The sequence below is a fragment of the Chelonia mydas genome, chromosome 5, assembly GCF_015237465.2.
Source record: "Chelonia mydas isolate rCheMyd1 chromosome 5, rCheMyd1.pri.v2, whole genome shotgun sequence".
Taxonomy (NCBI): domain Eukaryota; kingdom Metazoa; phylum Chordata; order Testudines; family Cheloniidae; genus Chelonia; species Chelonia mydas.
The window spans coordinates 21,225,155-21,240,744 of record NC_051245.2 but is presented as its reverse complement, the minus strand read 5'-3'; the positions used below and the strand labels follow the sequence as shown (position 1 = coordinate 21,240,744).

Sequence of the window (15,590 nt, the reverse complement as noted above, 5' to 3'; positions counted from 1 at the left end):
TGCATGCAGGGGGAGTCCAGTTGACTTCGATGTGTGTATTTGGGGGAGGGGAAAGAGGGAAAGTGCACACCTTCAAAACTGCTTTGGAAGCAACTGTCTGGTTTTTTTGACTATTAAATTATACCTTTTCACCTCCCCAAAAAATATTCACAGCATCTTTATCTTTAAAACTTTTTTTGCAGCTGAAAAGCCTCCAAGGCAGAGGTGGGCAAACTACAGCTCGCAGGCCACATCTGGCCACGGGACCATAGAATATCAGGGTTGGAAGGGACCCCAGAAGGTCATCTAGTCCAACCCCCTGCTCAAAGCAGGACCAAGTCCCAGTTAAATCATCCCAGCCAGGGCTTTGTCAAGCCTGACCTTAAAAACCTCTAAGGAAGGAGATTCTACCACCTCCCTAGGTAACGCATTCCAGTGTTTCACCACCCTCTTAGTGAAAAAGTTTTTCCTAATATCCAATCTAAACCTCCCCCATTGCAACTTGAGACCATTACTCCTCGTTCTGTCATCTGCTACCATTGAGAACAGTCTAGAGCCATCCTCTTTGGAACCCCCTTTCAGGTAGTTGAAAGCAGCTATCAAATCCCCCCTCATTCTTCTCTTCTGCAGACTAAACAATCCCAGCTCCCTCAGCCTCTCCTCATAAGTCATGTGCTCTAGACCCCTAATCATTTTTGTTGCCCTTCGCTGGACTCTCTCCAATTTATCCACATCCTTCTTGTAGTGTGGGGCCCAAAACTGGACACAGTACTCCAGATGAGGCCTCACCAGTGTCGAATAGAGGGGAACGATCACGTCCCTCGATCTGCTCGCTATGCCCCTACTTATACATCCCAAAATGCCATTGGCCTTCTTGGCAACAAGGGCACACTGCTGACTCATATCCAGCTTCTCGTCTACTGTCACCCCTAGGTCCTTTTCCGCAGAACTGCTGCCTAGCCATTCGGTCCCTAGTCTGTAGCGGTGCATTGGATTCTTCCATCCTAAGTGCAGGACCCTGCACTTATCCTTATTGAACCTCATCAGATTTCTTTTGGCCCAATCCTCCAATTTGTCTAGGTCCTTCTGTATCCTATCCCTCCCCTCCAGCGTATCTACCACTCCTCCCAGTTTAGTATCATCCGCAAATTTGCTGAGAGTGCAATCCACACCATCCTCCAGATCATTTATGAAGATATTGAACAAAACCGGCCCCAGGACCGACCCCTGGGGCACTCCACTTGACACCGGCTGCCAACTAGACATGGAGCCATTGATCACTACCCGTTGAGCCCGACAATCTAGCCAGCTTTCTACCCACCTTATAGTGCATTCATCCAGCCCATACTTCCTTAACTTGCTGACAAGAATGCTGTGGGAGACCGTGTCAAAAGCTTTGCTAAAGTCAAGAAACAATACATCCACTGCTTTCCCTTCATCCACAGAACCAGTAATCTCATCATAAAAGGCGATTAGATTAGTCAGGCATGACCTTCCCTTGGTGAATCCATGCTGACTGTTCCTGATCACTTTCCTCTCCTCTAAGTGCTTCAGGATTGATTCTTTGAGGACCTGCTCCATGATTTTTCCAGGGACTGAGGTGAGGCTGACTGGCCTGTAGTTCCCAGGATCCTCCTTCTTCCCTTTTTTAAAGATGGGCACTACATTAGCCTTTTTCCAGTCATCCGGGACTTCCCCCGTTCGCCACGAGTTTTCAAAGATAATGGCCAAGGGCTCTGCAATCACAGCCGCCAATTCCTTCAGCACTCTCGGATGCAATTCGTCCGGCCCCATGGACTTGTGCACGTCCAGCTTTTCTAAATAGTCCCTAACCACCTCTATCTCTACAGAGGGCTGGCCATCTCTTCCCCATTTTGTGATGCCCAGCACAGCAGTCTGGGAGCTGACCTTGTTAGTGAAAACAGAGGCAAAAAAAGCATAGAGTACATTAGCTTTTTCCACATCCTCTGTCACAAAAGTGCCCAACACCCCGAAAGCGACGCGAAGGAGTCGCTGCTGCACTGGCTGGTCACAACCCTCATGAACGGCGGCTGCCGCGGCTCAGCGCTCAGGTCGGGAAGGAGGACTGCCTCTGCATGGCCCCCAGTGTTGATATGACTACTGTACAGCTCGGGGACCATCCTGCCCAGCCCTTGAGCAACCAGCGGGGAGGCTAGTCCCCAGCCCCTCCCCTGCTGTTCCCCCTCCCTCGCAGCCTCAGCTCGCCACCAGCACTCTGGCCCGCCACTCCTGCAGCACAGCACGGCAGTGTGGCTGTGAGCTCCTGCTGTTCTGAGCGGCATGGTAAGGGGGCGAGGAGGTTGGATAAGGGGCAGGGGGTTCTGGGGGCCAGTCAGGGGACAGGGAGCAGCGGGTGGTTGAATGGGGCAGGGGTGTGAATAGGGGGCAGGGCAGGCAGGGAGCGGGGGGGAGGGGGAGTTGGATAGGGGCGGGGGTCCCAGGAGGGGGCGGTCAAGGGACAAGGAGCTGGTGAGGGGGGGGCGGGTGGATGGGTCAGGAGTTCTGAGGGGGGCAGTCAGGGAGCGGGAGGGGGTGGGAATAGGGGGCGGGGGCCAGGCTGTTTCGGGAGGCACAGCCTTCCCTACCCGGCCCTCCAAACAGTTTCGCAACCCTGATGGGGCCCTCGGGCCAAAACGTTTGCATACCCCTGCTCCAAGGCCTTGAATAAGCTTGACCTATTCTAAAGCCACAGACTTGCAGGCACTCAATCTGCCTAGCAGGGTACCCTTGGAGCCTCCAAAACAGAGAAAAAAGTGTTCGTTTGGGTCCACATTTCACTACATTTGTTCAGCATATTGATAAGACAAATTTCAAGTTTCAGATGTGTCAATAAAAAAGGTTTCAGAGTTACAGCTGTGTTAATCTGTATTTGCAAAAAGAAAAGGAGTACTTGTGGCACCTTAGAGACTAACCAATTTATTTGAGCATAAGCTTTCGTGAGCTACAGCTCACTTCATCGGATGCATACTGTGGAAAATACAGAAGATGTTCTTATACATACAAACCATGAAAAAAGGGTGTTTACCACTACAAAAGGTTTTCTCTCCCCCCACCCCACTCTTCTGCTGGTAATAGCTTATCTAATGTGTATGATAATCAAGTTGGGCCATTTCCAGCACAAATCCAGGGTTTAACAAGAATGTCTGAGGAACGGGGTCCAGATGAGGAACAGGGCCTAATAACATCAGCCACACTATCAGAGGCTCATTCACCTGCACATCTACCAATGTGATATATGCCATCATGTGCCAGTAATGCCCCTCTGCCATGTACATTGGTCAAACTGGACAGTCTCTATGTAAAAGAATAAATGGACACAAATCAGATGTCAAGAATTATAACATTCATAAACCAGTCGGAGAACACTTCAATCTCTCTGGTCACGCGATTACAGACATGAAAGTTGCGATATTACAACAGAAAAACTTCAAAACCAGACTCCAGCGAGAGACTGTTGAATTGGAATTCATTTGCAAATTGGATACAATTAACTTAGGCTTGAATAGAGACTGGGAGTGGTTGAGTCATTATACTAAGTGAAACTATTTCCCCTTGTTTATTCCCCCCGCCCCCACTGTTCCTCAGACTTCCTTGTTAACTCCTGGAAATGTGCTGGAAATGGCCCACCTTGATTATCATACACGTTGTAAGGAGAGTGATCACTTTAGATAAGCTATTACCAGCAGGAGAGTGGAGTGGGGGGAGAGAAAACCTTTTGTAGTGGTAAACACCCATTTTTTCATGGTTTGTATGTATAAGAACATCTTCTGTATTTTCCACAGTATGCATCCAATGAAGTGAGCTGTAGCTCACGAAAGCTTATGCTCAAATAAATTGGTTAGTCTCTAAGGTGCCACAAGTACTCCTTTTCTTTTTGTGAATAAAAAAAACAACCAAGGCTCCGTGGATACCTGTTCAAATGGCAGAAAAAAATAAGCCATTTCCTTCCAAGTCTATTTACTGTTTGGGCTGTTCATAGTTTTCGAGTGAAAGAGAGAAACAGGTCATTTATAGGAAGTGCTATAACTAGCTAAGCTACAGTATAATGAAAGCCATTTTAGAGAGACACTTAAAAATTACACACTTTCAAGGCTTCAATAACCACCTATTTAGATGTTTTGTACAATGTTGTGTTATTAACACTTGCCTATTTATGCTGACCACACTGCATTTTTGGACTATTCTTACTTAACACTACAAATTAGGAGCCGTAAATTAACAAAACAATTTACATGCCATCAAGTCTAATTAAATTGCTTAAACATATACAAATTGAATTTCCATGTGCTATTCTCATGGTAAGAGATTGAAAGGTACTGGTCTATTATGCCAGTAGAGTTTATGAATATCTTGGATATGAACTCAATGCTTTTTCTAGAAAGGGTTTAGTGCAAGGATGTTTAAATAAATCCATGTAAAGAGCTTCTAGTTAAGGTCATGGAAGCACTAACTCTCAACTATGATTTTAAGGGAAGAGGAGGTTGTACCTGGAATTTGTGTATTAGTTGCTAGTAAACTGGCTACCAGAATTAGATCCTATTATACATAATTTAATATCTGAAATCACACCACGCTAAACTTTGGTAGCAAGCTTATTAACTCTAGCCAGTGATCATTCAAAACTGTTAATAAGAGAGATTGAATTGCATGATTCAACACATAACTTCTGCCCAGTATCTGACTGTGATACTTGTTACAGGGAAAACCACAAAATTTGTAATGAGGTACGGAGTTTCAACTTGTACTGGGTGTCAAGATGTACGAGATCCATTTTATTTCTACTGTGTGGATTCTTCTGTGTAACACAACTGAATTGGCTCAGGCAAAAACAGCAATCAATTTCCCTCTGTAGTGACTTATTATGGCATGGACGCCTGTCATTATGCACACAGCTTGTATCTAGCTGTTTCAAAAAAATGCTTTGACCTTTTATTGTTACAGTCTATGTTTATTCCCTTTCACAAGGAAGGTTCTTAGCCAAAGAATCAAATTCCAGTGGACGTTTTCAAGCTACCTCAAGGCCAAATCCCAAAAAATGGACAATGGAGTAAGAAATTCCCCTTGTCTAAAAGAAACTGAGCATCAAAGTTGTTGCTTAACTTAGACATTAGCAATTCTTTGACTATAACACACACAGCACCAAAGGTGCTATGATGTGTCTATGCCTGTAAGCTATGAGGTTCTTTTAATTGTCTATTTATAGACTATGATTTCTGAAAATCAAATGCTCAAATCAGGTTGAACATACAAAATATATGCCTATCTGCCATTCCGGACACCTAATAATCAATCAAAGATAGACTACTAAGGCAATCAGACTGTCAAAAATACATAACTTAGAATGTTTGCAATGAAGAGGTAATTTGGCCTTTTTTTGGGGGGTGGGGGGGGCAGGGAGGGGGGCTGATCAGAGATTTCTAGCCCAAATGCAACGAACCCACGCAAAAAATAGAGTACTGAATAAGGCCAAGTGGTATGGTTATATTTCACAAGAAGGTCAAGCAAGAAAGATTTTACAAGAAGATGGAAGTTCAGATGTGCTAACAGGGTGGTTTCAAGTTAATAAATAAATAAATAAATAAATAAAAGACATGTCCCAGTTAGATAGGCCCCTTGTAATGTGTAGAGACCCCCTTTCACCTTCTCTCTCCCCATCACACTTATTTTTTTCTTTGAAGAACAATCTCTACTTACAAGATTAAAATTGCACAATAAAGTTAGGAAACATATTATACCTTTAGTAGGGTTGCCAGGCATCCAGTCGATGGTGCAGCGAGGGCCCCGGGCTAAGGCAGGCTCCATGCCTGCCCTAGCTCCTCACAGCTCCCAGAAGAGGCTGCCAGGTCCTTCCAGCCCCTAGGCGCATGGGCAGGCAGGGAGGGAGGCTCTGCAGACTGCCCCTGCTCCAGTGCTGGCTCCGCAGCTCCCATTGGCCAGGAACCACGACCAATGGGAGCTACAGGGGTGGTGCCTATGGGCGCAAGAAGCCTGGAGCCCACACCCTGAACCTCCCTGGCCGTCCACTGTGCCTAAGGGCTGCAGGGGCCTGGAGCCCACACCGCCAATCCAGAGCCCATACCCCCGCTGCATTCCAACCCCACGCCCCAGCCCCACCCCCTCTCCCACACCCCAGCCCCACCCCCTCTCCCACACCCCAGCCCCACCCCCTCTCCCACACCCCAAACCCCTCATACCTGGGGGCCCACCCCAGAGCCCGCACCACCAGCCAGAGCCCTCACCCCCCTCCCACACCCCAACCCCCTACCCCAGCTCAGTGAAAGTGAGTGAGGGTCCGGGAAGAGCGACTGATGGAGGGAGGGGGATGGAGCGAGCAGGGGTGGGGCCTTGGAGAAGGAGTAGGAGTGGGGTAAGGATGTTTGGTTTTGTGCAATTAGAAAGTTGGCAACCCTAATCTTTAGTAAAGTATGGCAAAACTCATCTAATAAGTGTATTGAAACACTTACCATGACACTCAAACCTTGTGTGTGTGCAGTCAGTGCGCACACATTTCCACCAGAAAGCATTTGTTGCAGCCAAGGTATTTGTGTACTGACTGAGGAACACCTATTATTACTGTGTTGTTTATTTTTATTTAATTAAAAAAAACTCCTTTCTTTCCACCTTAATCTGAAGGCATAGGTGATCATGTAACACAGAGGCAGGCATGAGGGAATACCAGAGAGATTCATACAGTGACCTATTTGGTGCTCATAAACAGATTTATAACTCAGGTGTCCTATACTAAGAAAAAATAGCGGAAGAAACAAAAGTTTTCACTTATCGGACAAATTACAACCACCTTGTGTGTGAAACAATTCTAATTCTACCATCTTAGATTGTCAAACCATTCAAATACTGCACCAACATACATGTTGAGACCACAGACAGAAGGAGCTAGAAATTATGAGAACCGAAAGGCAATTCTACACCAATTAATTTAAAATACTTAAAGTCTGTTAACCAAAGAACCAATAAGCTGCAGAGATTTTTATACCTCTTAATATAGCCATTAAGTATACTGCAGACGTATTGCCCTAGCAATTTCTTGTTCAGAATATACATCATATCCATGACAAATAAAACTACTCACCAGAAGGCCTGTCAGCTGATTGCTCTTGAAGGTCTATTTAAAAGAGAGGAAAAACATGGATCAGTAGTTTCAAATGTAGTTGTGTACATTAGAGAAACAAGTTGTTCATTTGTTTAATTTAAGACAGCTCCCTATCTCAGCTAGTTCTTTTCTATAGCTTGGTGTGGTCTTTATTTCCTTTCTAACTTTGCAGCACAAGTTTTCGCTCTTAATGCCTGGCAATATGAGCTATTTGCTGTTATTCTAATTTCCCACCCTCCAGCACATTTGCTCTAGTAGGATATGTATGGTGGGGGGATTTTATACCCTGAACCTGAGATGGCAAGGAAGTGTGGATTTTGATCTTACAAACTACGTTAGTATTTTCAATAAAATCTGAAATACTGTACAGTATAGCCTCTCTGATCAGATGTATTGCAGGGAATCAAACAGATCATGAGTTGGGTTATGTTCTATATTTAGCAAGATTGAGAATTTTGCTTTGCTAGAAATTTGCTTTGCTAGAAATTCTTTAATTTTTATTTCACCACTTGCAGTGGTATGGAAGAGCTAACAATGATATTCAGTGCTGAATAACAGGTGGGTGAAATGCCTACCCCTTTTGTTAACATGCATATATCATGACAACCCATCAATAGATTCTCTTGGAATGTAAATTAACTCTTGGCAAAAGTAAACCTGTCTTCTGTGTCCAGCACAGGAATTATATGGCCTTTATGATGTGACATTTTTGGGAACCCAGTGTCTGGGATAATTTCTAATGGAGTAATATTTGAATCAACAACACAAACAAATGGGTATCAAATTACATTATTTGATCTCTACTTTGATTGACACTATATCATCACAACCATTTTTATGTTTGGCAGCCAGTCACCTTAACTCAATAAGACTTCATTCTAGCAGCAAAAAGAAAAGGAGTACTTGTGGCACCTTAGAGACTAACCAATTTATTTGAGCATAAGCTTTCGTGAGCTACAGCTCACTTCATTGGATGCATAAAGTAGAAAATGCAGTGAGGCTGTTTTATACACACAGACCATGAAAAAATGGGTGTTTATCATTTCAAAAGGTTTTTTCTCCCCTCACCCCACTCTCCTGCTGGTAATAGCTTATCTAAAGCGATCACTCTCGTTACAATGTGTATGATAATCAAGTTGGGCCATTTCCAGCACAAATCCAGGGTTTAACAAGAATGTCTGAGGAACAGTGGGGGGGGGGGGGGAGTGTAGGAAAAAACAAGGGGAAATAGGTTACCTTGCATAATGACTTAACCACTCCCAGTCTCTATTCAAGCCTAAGTTAATTGTATCCAATTTGCAAATGAATTCCAATTCAACAGTCTCTCGCTGGAGTCTGGTTTTGAAGTTTTTCTGTTATAATATCGCAATTTTCATGTCTGTAATCGCGTGACCAGAGAGATTGAAGTGTTCTCCGACTGGTTTATGAATGTTATAATTCTTGACATCTGATTTGTGTCCATTTATTCTTTTACGTAGAGACTGTCCAGTTTGACCAACGTACATGGCAGAGGGGCATTGCTTGCACATGATGGCATATATCACATTGGTAGATGTGCAGGTGAACGAGCCTCTGATAGTGTGGCTGATGTTATTAGGCCCTGTGATGGTGTCCCCTGAATAGATATGTGGGCACAGTTGGCAACGGGCTTTGTTGCAAGGATAGGTTCCTGGGTTAGTGGTTCTGTTGTGTGGTATGTAGTTGCTGGTGAGTATTTGCTTCAGGTTGAGGGGCTGTCTGTAGGCAAGGACTGGCCTGTCTCCCAAGATTTGTGAGAGTGATGGGTCGTCCTTCAGGATAGGTTGTAGATCCTTGATAATGCGTCGGAGAGGTTATAGTTGGGGGCTGAAGTGACCAGAACGCCACTAGCCATCACCTTCAGCCCCCAACTAAAACCTCTCCCCGCACTGTTCCTCAGACATTCTTGTTAAACGCTGGATTTGTGCTGGAAATGGCCCAACTTGATTATCATACACATTGTAACGAGAGTGATCGCTTTAGATAAGCTATTACCAGCAGGAGAGTGGGGTGAGGGGAGAAAAAACCTTTTGAAATGATAAACACCCATTTTTTCATGGTCTGTGTGTATAAAACAGCCTCACTGCATTTTCTACTTTATGCATCCAATGAAGTGAGCTGTAGCTCACGAAAGCTTATGCTCAAATAAACTGGTTAGTCTCTAAGGTGCCACAAGTACTCCTTTTCTTTTTGCGAATACAGACTAACATGGCTGCTACTCTGAAACCTGTCATTCTAGCAGCAGATAATCTGCTAAAAACAGCATCACACTGAAACATCTCAAATACAAAGATCACATACAGGAAGCCAAAAAAACAAACAAACCGGATTTATTTTTTAATATTAAGTGGCTTGCTGTAGTTTTGCAACTATATAAACTGATTTGCTGGGTTATCTTCAAATTATCCTAATTTATTTTAGTGCCCTCAACATGACAGTTAACATTTTTAATAGACATATGTGTAACGCTGGCAAATCAGGTGCCAGTTTATGCCAAGGTCCCCATGTCTCACTTGGATACTAACAAACATATAGCTGGAATCAGTCTGGTTCACCTGTGTGTTAGTATTCATGAAATAGGTATTAGAGTTATAAAAATATGAATAGTGTTTAGGCTTCATTGAATTGTAAATTGCTGCATGCAATAATCTTACTTATAATATCATCTGTATCCCATATTGTAAGGTAATATTTGAGCATTTGCATGGTAAGCCTCTGTAACTATGTAAGTCATCAGACAGTAGAGAAATATTAACTAGAGTGAAAAACTAGTCTCCAATAGGACATGTTATCTCCCACCTGACAAAGAAGGTCCATCAACAGCATACGAACTATTGTGGAACATTAGAGGACAAAATACTTTGTTGATTGCTTCCCCAGCCCCCGGCCCTTTCCCCATGAAAAGGAGAGGTGCAAGTGAGTTCCTTTCACCAGCTAAATTTGCAACTCGAATAAGGGGGCCGGGGGAGGAGAATAAAAAAAAGCCCTAACAAGGAGATACTGTATCTCTTTGCTGCTTGGACTCTAGGGGTGCAGGATTTCTAGACATAAGCATGACATCCCCAGCTGCTTAGCCCGGGTTAGCCCTAGGGGACATAATGTTTATTATAAAAGCTTCTATTACCTTTTGAAACTTAAGATAGGAACTCATTTGGGTATCTACGTCTACCTGCTTTAAACTTGGAAATAATGCTTATTTCCTTTTCCCAGTTAGTAAATCTTTAGATAGTTTATTATAGGATTGGCTACAAGCATTATCTTTGGTGTTATATCTAAAGTGCAAATGACCTGGATAAGTGATTTGTCCTTTGGGATTGGGAGTAACCTAAATTTATTAAAAAGAAAAAGGAGTACTAGTGGCACCTTAGAGACTAACAAATTTATTTGAGCATAAGCTTTCATGAGCTACAGCTCACTTCATCGGATGCTGTAGCTCATGAAAGCTTATGCTCAAATAAATGTGTTAGTCTCTAAGGTGGCACAAGTACTCCTTTTCTTTTTGCGAATACAGACTAACATGGCTGCTACTCTGAAACCTAAATATTATTGTGATATTTGATGTAAGGGATCATCTATCACAAAGATAAGCTTACCTAGGTGGCAAGATAGATCAGAGTCCACAAGAGGACTGTCCGTGACCCCATGTTAAGTCTGTTATCATGCTTGAGGAGTTTATATTTGATAATGGATTGGCAAAATTTAAGTATAGAACTCACAACCAATTTGGGGTTTGTGCCCTGCTTCTTATCAGTCTGCCCAGAGATTGGTACTCATGCTCTTGAGTGACTGCAAGACAGCTTGACAGTGTGACTGAATCAAAACCCCAGTCTAATACACCTGGACTATGCAAATATAACTAAAATTTTGCAGTGCTGATCTATTCAGTTTTTAATATAATTTTCAAATCTGAAATTAAAGCTATTTATTTCAAAGCATGTGCTTACCAGGCTTTCCAAGACTACTCAACTCTTCTGTAGAGAAATACATAAAAATAATGAAATTATAGTTTTGACAAACAAGAAGGAAAATAAACATTGGTCATAAAAATGATCAACTATTGTATTCTGTATTTAACAGAAGCTGAAGGCTAGAAAATCAAGCTCTAAAACCTGGACAAATTATTTTAAAAAAAAATCTGACATTCAAGCAGCTTTAATGACAAGTGAGAAAACAGACGGAATCACACATTTGAAGATATTTGTTTTTATGAACATTCTAAAATGGCAACATAATAAATAAGAATGTATTTATTTTAAAAAGATAAATTAAGACATTTCTGGGATGATTTTCAGAAATGTCAAACATTCACAGGACTCTCTGATTTTTCATTTCAGGGATTTCAGTGGGAGCTAAGGGAAAATTTATTTCAAGTGCCCGGAGACAGAGAAATCTAGACAGTCTTCTAGACTCACACCAAAGCAGAGGGCCCACACAAGACCAATCTGACGTTGAAGGTATTCTGTGTAAAGGGCTCAATACTGCAAGGTACTTAGCACCTACATGTTCCATTTACTTTTGGCACTTGGCCCCTCACATAGGCAGAACTAGTTCATAGGGCCTCATCCAAACTCTGTATATTGGTGAAAAAATGCTTCATAATAGCTTAACATTGCACTCTTCCCTGTTTCTTCCAATGTACCTGTTAATATTAGGGCTGTCAAACGATTTAAAAAAAAATAGTCACAATTAATTGCAGTTAAACAATAATAGCATACTAATTTAAATTCAGCATGGAAGTATGTCCTCTGGAATGGCGGTCAAAGCATTAAGGGGCATAAAAATGTTTCACATACCTAGCACGTAAATACCTTGCAACACCAGCTACAAAAGTGCTGTGTGAATGGCTGTTCTCACTTTCAGGTGACATTGTAAAGAAGAAACGGGCAGCATTATCTCCCATAAATGTAAACAAACTTGTTTGTCTTAGCAATTGGCTGAACAAGAAGTAGGACTGAGTGGACTTGGAGCCTCTAAAGTTTTACATTTTTTGTTTTTGAGTGCAGTTATGTAAAAAAAAAAATCTACATTTGTAAGTTGCATGTTCACAATAAAGAGACTGCACTACACTATTTGTATGAGGTGGATTTAAAAATACTATTTCATTTGTTTATCTTTTTTTACAGAGCAAATATTTGTAATAAAAAATAATATAAAGTGAGCACTATACACTTGGTATTCTTTGTTGTAATTGAAATCAATATACTTGAAAACGTAAGAAAACATCCAAAAATATTTATAATACATTTAAATTGGTATTCTGTTATTGTTTAACAGTGTGATTATAACTGTGATTGTGACTTTTTTTTAATCTAATTAATTTGTTGAGCAGTAATTGCTTGAGTTAACTGTGATTAACTGAGAGCCTTACTTACTACATATACATATTTTAAAAATTATGCTATGCCTGGTTTGATTGTAAAAGGTTAAATAAAATCTCCCTAAAATCTCTAAGTAAATTTCCTTTTGTACAGAAGCATACCGTAAATAATGTATAGTTTAAGTAGTCAAGGTATGATATGGACATTAAGGGCCTGATCCTTGGCTCTCAGTACATCCCCTCTGTACCATGAAGCAATGCAAAGAGGAAGTAAAGCTGCCCTAATAGAACAGCTGGAGAAACCCCTTGTGTAGGCATAAAACTGGTGTAGAACTGGCAGAACCATCCCAATGCCACCCCCAACACAGAGGACACACTCCAGCAGTCTCTGCTTGCACAGGCCATTGCCAGCCAACATAAGTTATGAGAGTACTGCCGCTGCTCTAACTTACACTAGGTCTGAATCAGCAGCCACTGGTGCCTAGGGAGCTGCGCTTTTCCCAAGGATGTTACCCCTTTGCCTAGCTGAAGACATCCCAGCACCCTCATGTTTCATGAGAATCTGGTAAATTTTTCAAGCTTTGCACATGGCGATAGTGCAGAACCAAAATATTCTTGATGCACAGATGAAGAAAGCAGCTCATAATTTTGTTTAAAATGACAGAACCAGATGCAAAGGAGAAATGGGAAGCACATACATAAGTATCAAATTATGTTGCAAATCAATATGCTAGAGCACATTAAAGCCTTCAACTTCACACACCATTGCAGTGATAGATCCAGCAATCTCCATAATTCCTAGCATTCAGGATTATTTTTAAAGCCACCCACAACCAAAGATTTACTTTACCTTCCGTGCATTCCACTTCCATAGCTTTTCTTCCTTGTATTTTAAGAGAAAAATCTGAGTATAATTCATGCTCTCAATTAGTATACTACCAGAAGATGACAGCAGTTACTGCCAAACTGTACTGCTAAATATGGATAAATATTCATATTTTAAACAGCTCCATCTCTTGGTATTAGCACTGAAAAAATTTGGTTGCCACAGTTGAGGTGTATACAATATTAGAGTGAAAATACAAAATGAATAGTTATCATAAGTCTAAATTCATATTTACAATTCCAGTGCCTATAAAGACCAGTCTATAAATTATTAGAATATATTTTTCCCCCCCCTCTAGGTTCCTTTTGTAGATGTACACACACACACACACACAAACTGGATTATACATTTATTTGCCTACCCAAGTGTGGGTAATTTCACTTGGTGCTATTTGTGCTTATGAAGGAAGTGAGCAACTGTAACTCAGTCACCACCACCACCAAAATTCTATAGGTGAAATCTCAATAGTCAGACCGGTCATTCTCTTGTCAAAGCACTGGCCCTATCTTTTGTTCACAAACCAGATGAACTGAATGACTTTTCACTATGTACTAGCATGTTCAGAAACTTGATAAATTGCACAGAGATACTAGCAGAGGATCTTTAAGCACTTTAAAAATGTTAAGTTTCTAAAAATCCCTGTGTGCTGGGCAAACTGGAGTTATAGAAAGATTAAGTGACTTGTCCATGGCCATGCAATGGGAGCTTCAAATAGGAATTCTAATGCCAAGTCATCAGGGTTTATTTACCAGCTTTTATTATGTGTCAAATGAAAAGAACCATTACCTATCATGACTTCAATCTTCTTGCTTTCTTGATTGTCTTGGTCATTAAACACATGACACCAATAGGTCCCCTGATGTTCCGTGTCCACATAAGACACCTATATAAAGCATCAGAACCACACATCTCAAAATATATAGAATGCATTTTCAGTTAAACCAATAAAAAGGAAAAATTCATAAAAATTAAGACTAAACATTCTTCACAAGATTTCAAATACAAAAGCCCTGATCCTGCAGCATAGGGATCTGTCTGCATGAAGCTTGTTGCAGGATTGGAGACAAAGAGCTGTTCCACAAATCAGGGCTGTTGATTAACCGCAGTTAACTCACGCAATTAACTCAAAAAAATTAATCGTGATTAAAAAACTTAATTGCGATTAATCACCATTTTAATCGCACTGTTAAACAATAGAATACCAATTGAAATTTATTAAATATTTTGGATGTTTTTCTACGTTTTCATATATATTGTATTCTGTGTTGTAATTGAAATCAAAGTGTATATTATTTTTTATTACAAATATTTGCACTGTAAAATGATAAACAAAAGAAATAGCATTTTTCAATTCACCTCATACAACTACTGTAGTGCATGCTCTTTGTCGTGAAAGTGCAATTTACAAATGTAGATTTTTTTTTGGTTACATAACTGCACTCAAAAACAAAACAATGTAAAACTTCAGAGCCTACAAAGTCCACTCAGTCCTAATTCTTGTTCAGTCAATCGATAAGACAAACAAAAAGAAAAGGAGTACTAGTGGCACCTTAGAGACTAACCAATTTATTTGAGCATAAGCTTTCGTGAGCTACAGCTCACTTCATCGGATGCATTCAGTGGAAAATACAGTGAGGAGATTTATATACACACAGAACATGAAAAAATGGGTGTTACCAGCAGGAGAGCGGGGTGGGGGGGAACCTTTTGTAGTGATAATCAAGGTGGGCCATTGCCAGCAGTTAACAGGAACATCTAAGTGAACAAGAAGTAGGACTGAGTGGACTTGCAGGCTCTAAAATATTACATTGTTTTCTTTTTGAATGCAGTTATTTTTTGTACACAATTATACATTCGTAAATTCAACTTTCATGATAAAGAGATTGCACTACAGTACTTGTATTAGGTAAATTGAAAAATACTGTTTCTTTTGTTTTTACAGTGCAAATATTTGTAATCAAAAATAAACAAAGTGAGCACTGTACACTTTGTATTCTGTGTTGTAATTGAAATCAATATATTTGAAAATCTAGAAAACATCCACAAATATTTAAATAAATGGTATTCTATTATTGTTTAATCACATGATTAATTTGTTTAATCGCTTGACAACCCTACTACAAATCTATCTTGCTGATCTGAGATTAATTAAGCATGGAATATTACAGCTCAGGTGAGTTGAGAAAAATATTTGCCACATACAACATTCTCAGGTATGGCATAGAGAAAAGGTGCTGCAAACATTTAGTCCAAAATAT

General features: G+C 40.9%; 1 protein-coding gene across 3 annotated transcripts in view; it reads right to left on the bottom strand.

Annotated features, from left to right (window-relative positions):
• MALT1 (MALT1 paracaspase) overlaps positions 1-15,590 on the bottom strand; it is a 143,676-nt gene that overhangs the window by 35,208 nt on the left and 92,878 nt on the right. For 2 of the 3 annotated variants that reach the window (XM_043546332.1, XM_037902593.2), the window contains exons 6-9: positions 14,119-14,215; positions 13,297-13,329; positions 11,074-11,100; positions 7,091-7,123 (exon numbers count right to left, since the gene is read on the bottom strand). In XM_043546332.1, the coding sequence (XP_043402267.1) occupies positions 7,091-7,123; positions 11,074-11,100; positions 13,297-13,329; positions 14,119-14,215 (190 nt within the window). The remainder of the gene's footprint in view (positions 1-7,090; positions 7,124-11,073; positions 11,101-13,296; positions 13,330-14,118; positions 14,216-15,590) is intronic. The other variant, XM_037902594.2, reaches the window with a different exon arrangement.